Source organism: Cariama cristata, unplaced genomic scaffold, assembly GCF_000690535.1.
Source record: "Cariama cristata isolate BGI_N322 unplaced genomic scaffold, ASM69053v1 scaffold29596, whole genome shotgun sequence".
In the NCBI taxonomy this organism is placed as follows: domain Eukaryota; kingdom Metazoa; phylum Chordata; class Aves; order Cariamiformes; family Cariamidae; genus Cariama; species Cariama cristata.
The window spans coordinates 4,150-11,540 of record NW_009620841.1 but is presented as its reverse complement, the minus strand read 5'-3'; the positions used below and the strand labels follow the sequence as shown (position 1 = coordinate 11,540).

The 7,391-nt window shown below is 58.0% G+C and overlaps 1 protein-coding gene across 1 annotated transcript; it reads left to right on the top strand.

The window, feature by feature from the left end:
• The first annotated feature begins 403 nt into the window (after window positions 1-403).
• LOC104162905 (mitoferrin-2) lies at window positions 404-3,094 on the top strand. The gene is made up of 2 exons (XM_009701742.1): window positions 404-516; window positions 1,987-3,094. The coding sequence occupies exons 1-2, from the start codon at window positions 501-503 to the stop codon at window positions 2,502-2,504; spliced, it is 534 nt and encodes a 177-aa protein (XP_009700044.1). The 5' UTR covers window positions 404-500; the 3' UTR covers window positions 2,505-3,094.
• The last annotated feature ends 4,297 nt before the right edge of the window (window positions 3,095-7,391 follow it).

The window sequence follows — 7,391 nt, the reverse complement described above, 5'->3', positions numbered from 1 at the left end:
CGTGGTTTCAGAGCCCATCTTGCTGTAGTGCCTATTACTTGACTCAAGGAGCCACCACAGTGGGGAAAGCATGGGGCCGAGGGGAGAGCTGGGCATGTCCCACCCTTGGCAGGAGTGCTGTCAGGTTTCCCCTCCGTGGCACGCAGGGACAGTCGCTGTCCTCTGGACCCCTGCTGGGTGGTGGCATTAGCCTGTCCCCCAAGGGCTGGGCCCAAGCAGGTCCTGGTCAGCCCATGGGACTTGACAGCCTGTCGCAATCCTCTCCCTCTCTTGAGCTCTCTCCAGGCGGGAACTGCTGAGGACCTGCCCGCCTCTCGGAGGGGAGATGGAGGCCACCTTCGCATCTCATCCTCTTCTAGGCGCCTCCTCCTGTGCCTTGGCGGGGGACTCGGGGCTGTGGTGGAGCCCCAGGGTCCCTCACCTCCCACCCCCTCACATGTGGCAGTTCTTGTTTTGCAGGTGCAGCCGGGTGTGTAGCAACGTTGCTCCACGATGCAGCCATGAACCCTGCCGAAGGTAACGATGGTCCTGGCCTGCCAGGGAGGGGAGGATTGGGGTCCACCCAGGCCACTTGGGTGCCCTGTTCGGCACAGAGAGTGCTCTCCTCGGTGCTTGCCTAACTGCAAGGATCCTTTGGGGGCCAGTGGCTGCAGCTCTGGTTAGAGAGCCTGGTTGCAGCCCGTTACAGAGGGGGGAGGTAGAAGAGATTAATTCTGGGGAGCATGGCAAACCCCAGCTTAGGAGGAGCCAGGAGGGCACTGGCCTTTCACCCAGGGGTTTTGCTGGGGACAGCTACCTGGAGCAGGAGAGAGAGCAAGAGAGATGTGATCCATACTGTTGAAGTTGTTTCAAGTGTGTGGAAATTTTGAATTGCTGTAGTGAGATCTCAGGAAGCTGTGGTATGGTTCTGGGCCTGTGTTCAGGAACAAAATTAAAAGAATGGGCTACAAAAGGCATGCTAGAGAGATCAGAAGGGAGATCTTGTGAAATGTCTGGAAGGTATTGATTTTGTTGAACCTAGTATGTATGAAAAAGGCAGAGTTTGTAATTAAAGTCTATGAACATGGTGGGAGAAGGAGGAATAACAAGGAAAGACTAGTTGTGAACATATTTTTTCCTCTTAAAACTGGAGGGTTTGTGATGGTGCAGGCCCAGGTGATCTGGGCCCAGCAAGACTCCTGCCTGGCTCGGACTCTGAGGAGCAGGCAGCTGTGTGGCCAGACCGTTGTCATTCCTTCCTGGAGCTTATCTTCTTATCATGACTGTAGTAGTTTGTATTCGCATCATTTTTAGCTCCTTGTGGTCAATATTGAAATAGGGGTAGGCAGGATAGCGGCAGACTGCACCCTGGGTTCCCCTGTCCCGCTCTTGGATGTGTTGGAGGGGGGTTTGGCATCTGGTTCTTGCCCTGGAGTGGCTGCATTTCAGCAGCAGCCTTGGCATCTGTTTCTTGCCGTGGGGGGGCTGCATTTCAGCCCCAGCCGCTAGCAATTCCTGGCTGGTGGGCTCTGCGATGTGCCACTGTGGTTTATTCTGGGCTGCAGTGGAGGCGGCTGGGGAGGGACAGGCTCATCCAGATCGAGAGCTGTTGGAAAATAAGAGAATAGATGTAGAGGGGGTTCTCCTGACTGCACAGTAGCTCTGTGGCGGTGGATGGAACGTGGGTTGCTTGGGAGCGAGCGTGGATCTGGAGTATAAGCGCTTGGGTATCGGGATGTTCCCTGGGGCTGCAGCAGCTGTGGAGTTTGCAGGTGGCGATGTCTGTGCAACAGCAATGCCTCGGCAGATCTAAATGGCTGCAGTCCTGCCTGGGGACACACAGGGCACTGCCGGTCCGAGTGGTCCATCATGAGCTCTTAAGCCAGCGTGACCAAACTCTGGGCACTTGGAAGAAGCCTGGCTTTGCGCTTACCCTTCTCTCTCCTCTTCCCCTCCGCGCCTGGGTCCTGGCTGCTGCTGCTGCTGGCTACCGCCGTCTGTCCCAAGTGGTCAAGCAGAGGATGCAGATGTACAACTCGCCTTACCAGCGTGTGATGGACTGTGTGCGGGCTGTGTGGCGCAACGAAGGGGCTGGAGCTTTCTACCGCAGCTACACCACCCAGCTCACCATGAACATCCCCTTCCAAGCCATTCACTTCATGACCTACGAGTTCTTACAGGAGCAGCTCAACCCCCACAGACAGTACAACCCAGGCTCCCACGTGGTCTCCGGAGCCTGCGCGGGGGCTGTCGCTGCTGCTGCCACTACGCCTTTGGACGTTTGCAAAACACTGCTCAACACCCAGGAGTCCCTGGCCTTGAGCTCCAACATCAGCGGACACATCACAGGCATGGCCAATGCCTTCAGGACGGTGTACCAAGTGGGCGGCGTGACCGCCTACTTCAGAGGGGTCCAGGCGAGAGTCATTTATCAAATGCCCTCAACAGCGATCGCCTGGTCCGTGTACGAGTTCTTCAAATACATCCTCACCAAGCGCCAGGAGGAGCGGCGGGCTGGGAAGTGAGCCAGAGCCGAACGCCCTTCCAGACCTGCTTCACCTCCCCTCCTGGTTTGTCTTCTGACCTCCCTCCCTTTTGGTTTGTGATGAAGAGAGGGGGCAGCGAAGCCCTTCGGGGTTTAACGATGCCATTTTTTGCCTGTGGCTGCTGCAGCTCTGCTCAGGCTGCACGACTTGCTCTCTCCCAGGGTCCTCCAAGATGTCCCTCTGGGAGCTGCAGCCCAGGTCACGTCCCCTGGCACTTCAGTGGAGCTGTGCTCCTGTCTTTCCCTTAACCAAAACCTCCTGTCACGCAAAGCTTGCCTCTCCTTGGAGGGGAAGGTGAATGTCCTGCCCTGCCTCTGGCAGGGCCAAGCTGAGCTTGCAGTCACCAAGGAGAGGGTGGCGGCAGCGCTGCCTGGGATGCTGGGGGCTTTGTCTGGCTTTTGGCTGAAACGAAGTCTAAGCCTTGCCGTTGTCTTGTAGCACGCACATGTGATGCTGACTGCCCCGGTGTTGGGGAGGGGGGGAAAGGAGGATGGCACTTGAGGAGGGGAGCCTGTAGGTTTGTTTTTGTTCCTGCTCTTGACACCTCCAATAAAAACAGTTCTGCTCTATCCTCATGTCCCCTTCTTACTCCCGCATGGCCCAGCTCCCAGCACCGCGCCTTTCTGACTGTGCCCAGTGCTGAGCTCTTTTGATGGGTGCCAGAGGGGGAAAGGAAGTGGGGTCTGGGGATGGTGGTGGGAGGAGGGGGCCTGCCTGACCCGGCCACCCTGGCAACGTGCAGGGAGGAGGGTGGTCCCCATCCCCTTTGGCTCATGGCCCATTGCTGCTGATGGCATGGGTTGTGACCCCACTGGAGGAGCTGAGGTTCATGCTCCTCAGTCAGGCAGTCCCGCACCCTCAGTCTGACCGGGGGTCCTCAGGATCCTTCCAGACTGCTGTGAACGGAGGTGTTGGCAGGAGGGTCCTGGGTTGTATGTGTCAGGGATGGCACAGGAATTTTGGTGCTGGGTGAGGCTGGAGGGGTTTGTGCGCCTCGCGTGGGAGATTTTGGCTCAGCAGGGCTTTCGCCCCCTGATTTTGGGTAACTAAACTAGTTTGATGCTGGATGACCATCTTAAAATTTTACTAACACACTTGCTCAAAGTGCTAATATTTTTTCTAGTCTAATGATAATTGATAGAATAGCTTATTTTTTGAGCATGTTTTTAGCTGTCTTGATACTGACTTCTTTTAGGGTCCCACCCAGCTCTGGACCTGCGAGCCAGCCTCGCCGGGTCGTGTGCTGAGCACTGAAGTATCGCCAAGTTGTGCTGACCTTCCCAGAACGGAGCTCTGGGTTCCTCAAGTTGGGTGCCGGTGTGTGATGCCAGGCTCTCGCGGGATGCTCCCACAGTGCTTGCAGGAGGGGCATGTGTCCCATGGTGCCATGTCCAAAATAACTCCCTAGAGGAAATGCGTTCACAGCCATGGTATGTGCTGCTGGCAAGCATCTGGGTCGGCTCAGAGCTGCTCCGGAGAATCCACCAGCCTGGCTTGGCCTGCACAGAGTGCTGCTGGGGTGGGCTGTGGTGAGGGGAAGGAGGGATTTTCCTGTGGCTGGAAAGGCTTGTGGGTGAGCAGGGGGAAAGCACAGCCCTTGGGGGCATTGGGCCCCAGCACTGCTGGGGGGCAGGAGGGCAGGGACCCCCGCACTGCAGGGCTGGATGCTCAATATCCCACCCAAGCAGCATCCCAGCCCCGGCTCCACCTTTCCTTAAGCATCTCTCTTGCCCCAGTTCCTGAGGGTGAGTGATGGATGCCGAGTGACCGCCCATGGGATTTTTGATGGCTGCCCGGCAGCTCTGGGTGTCCCTGGGCACAGAGCAGCCACAGCCACTGCTCGGCAGCCCAGGTCCACCTGGGTTGTGTGCTGTGCCCATCCTCTGCTCTCTGCCATGGGCTGCAGGCTCCTGGTCCCTGCTTTTTCTGCACAAGCAGGAGAATGAGAAACTCCTTAAAGAAACAAAAGCCGATGGAGGCCAGTACCCTCCAGTTTTTCCACCATTTCAGGAGCTGGGGCTTTAAGAAATAGCCTGAGTATTGCAAGATTTGGCAGCCCTGCGGCTCCTCCACCCAAGAGGGAGAAATCCGAGAAGCAGAAATGGCTGGGAGAGACCAGGGGAGGATTAGTTTGGTGGGCAGGACATTAGACGGGAGTTTGCAGAAGACTGGTACGACTGGGCTCTGCCAGGACGGGTCTCACTGCCCAGAAGCCGAAAGCTGTTTGCAGTGGAGCTGCAGCTTCACCTTTAGTCCTCACCACACACTGGGGCAATGACAAACCCCATAGAGGGAAAGGCATAAACGGGCTGGGGCTGGGGGGTGGGAGATTCACACTATTAAATCCATCAGCTGCTGGAAGAAGCTCTATAAATGTCAGCGGGTGAAGGCATGATTGAAGGTGACTCCAGGATGTTTCCAGGAATAACTGCTCACAGAAGTGCTGAGGGAGGGAGCAAGACCCCCAGGAACAGGTAGATGTTAAGTCAGCACAGCACAGAGATGCTGCCATGTGAGCACTTGGCCTGAGCGCTCCCCTGGCAAGGGCATGGCCTTTCTGCTCTCCCAGGGCTTTGCCAGCTTACCCAGCAGCAGCTGCGTGTTGCCCAGTGCAGGCAGCAGCAGCCCTGCGGAGGACGGTACTGCCTGTGAAGAGTCTCACGCGGCAGGGATGGCAGAGCCGCCCAGGGGGTTTCCAGATATCCCTTGGGCCGGGCCACGAAGGACTGGAAAAATCCCCTGTCCTGCTGCCATCTCCATCCACTGAGCTGAACTTCTGCCACAGACCAAGGGCTGGCCATGGCGGTGCGCAGCTGCTCCCCACCTCTGCCAGGGTGGGGGTATCCCCTTGCCAGCCAGCCCGGTTGCTCTGGCACCTTTGGCATGATGAGATGCCCAGAGGTAACGGAGTTATTGGATGGTTCAGCTATGGCCGCTGCCTTTCCAAGGTCTAATAACGCCTCGGTGAAGCCACGCTCCTCTGGGTCTGTCCTACAGCCTCCAAGGTATTTGGCTGTGCTTTGAGTGAGATCCCTGCTACAGCCTCTTCTGAGTAAAGAGGCTATTTTTGGCTTTCCAGCAAGGAAGCCATGCTCAGCCCAGCAGTGCTTTGGAGACAACTTTTCCTTTCACCTCCCTGCAGGATCTCCAGCGGCATCCAGCATGGCCAGGGATTTGCTGCCTTGCCTTCCCGTGTCCGACTGCCCGTTGAGCCCTCTCCTGCCACTGGTGCTGCGGGGGTCCCGAGTGGGTTGAGCTCTGCAGACCCCAAGTAGACAGAGCCCGACAGCGGTGCCAGCCTTGCCCTGCTCCGTGTGATAGATCTGGGGCTGCCGCAGCTCTGCCGTGGCACAAACCCAAGCTATTTCAGGCAGCCCAAGTTTGCCCTGTCAGGAGCAGCTCAGGAGTCCCCCGCCACCTTCCTGGGGTAACTGGAGACGCCCGCACTCCCACAGGTTAAGAGCAGAGCTGGGGTGAGGGGAGCTGGGGGGGTTCATCTGCCGCAGAGCAAGAAGGGGACACCCCCTCCAGTGTGTCTGCCCCATACCTTCAGCTGTGGACCAGTGGGCTCCCAAGTTGCTGCTGTCTCAGGGATCCCGTGCAGGGCACTGGTTCCCAGCTCGCAGAGGTCTTTGCCAGCCCAGCCTGGGGACAGGCCGGAGGGACAAGAGCACTGCCCTGCCAAACCACATCCCTCCCCCTCCTCTGCTGATGCCCTGGGCTGCCCTGAGCTTTCCTGCCCCCCAGCTCCTCTGCAGCGGGTGCCTGACAGCCCTGCTCGGTGGGAAGAGGTGGCCAGAGCCCACGGGAAGCTCGGAGGTGGGCTCCCAGCCTCCCTCCAGCCCCAACCCATCCTGGCTCTGGGATTCCTCAGGGCTCTGTCAGACCCCAGTAAAGTTGTACAAGTTCTCATGACCCCATGGCCTTACTGTGGTGGCAAATGCGGGTGCCGAGGCTGCCTGGACACAGAGCAGACATTGCCTCTGGTGGGCCCTGGGAAACCCACTTCTGACCCACGTTGCTGCCTGCATTAAATTGCTGAGACAACTCCTGGCTGGGCTGGTCCCAGCCTGCCTGGCTCCGGCTGAGCATCGCGGTGCAGGAAGGCAGGGAATATAGCCTGAAAGGTAAAACTGAGGCTGAAAACCTGCTTTCTTGGCTGTAAAGAACCACCAGAGCAAGCAAACCCCAGGGCTGGGCTGGGACTGCTCTTGGCATGTCGGGTCTGATGGGGAGATATCGGTAATACCCATACTTAGTGCACAGTTATGTGTCAAAGTCCTCCAACAAGGGGCGGCAAAGCGGCCCTGGGAAGGTGCTGCTGGCTGGAGCTGGGGTGCAGGCAGACAGTGTGTTGCACTGGGGAGGTGGCAGAAGTAAGAGCTGCTCCTGGGTGGATGAGGGGGGGGTGGGGGGGGGGGGGGGGTGGGGTGTGTGGTGTGTGGTGTCACTCTCCCAAGGGTACATGGCTGAGGACAGCAGGGACAGCTCAAGTGTGCTGTGACACTAAAACCTGCTCTGGGATCACTCTCAAAAGCAGCTCAAGCAAGGGCTGTTCCAGGAGATGGGGGCGGCGAGGGTGTCCAGCCCTAATCTCCCCTGGCCCAGATATTGCACTGGTGGTGGTACTAGTCCCAAAGAACCCCTGCAATCCCCCCAGCCCCCAGACACCTATGGCATGGGGGCTGACATAAGAGCAGGGCACAGACCATGCTAGGCATGGCTAGGTGGGTGCCAGGAGAAATGCAAACCCAAGCAGACTTTTCCTCTGTCCCTGGCACCTTTGGCTGCCCATTAGACCCAAGCAGCATGTCTCCTGGAACATTGACAAGGGCTATGAAAGGGGGAGGGAGTAGGGAATTGGGC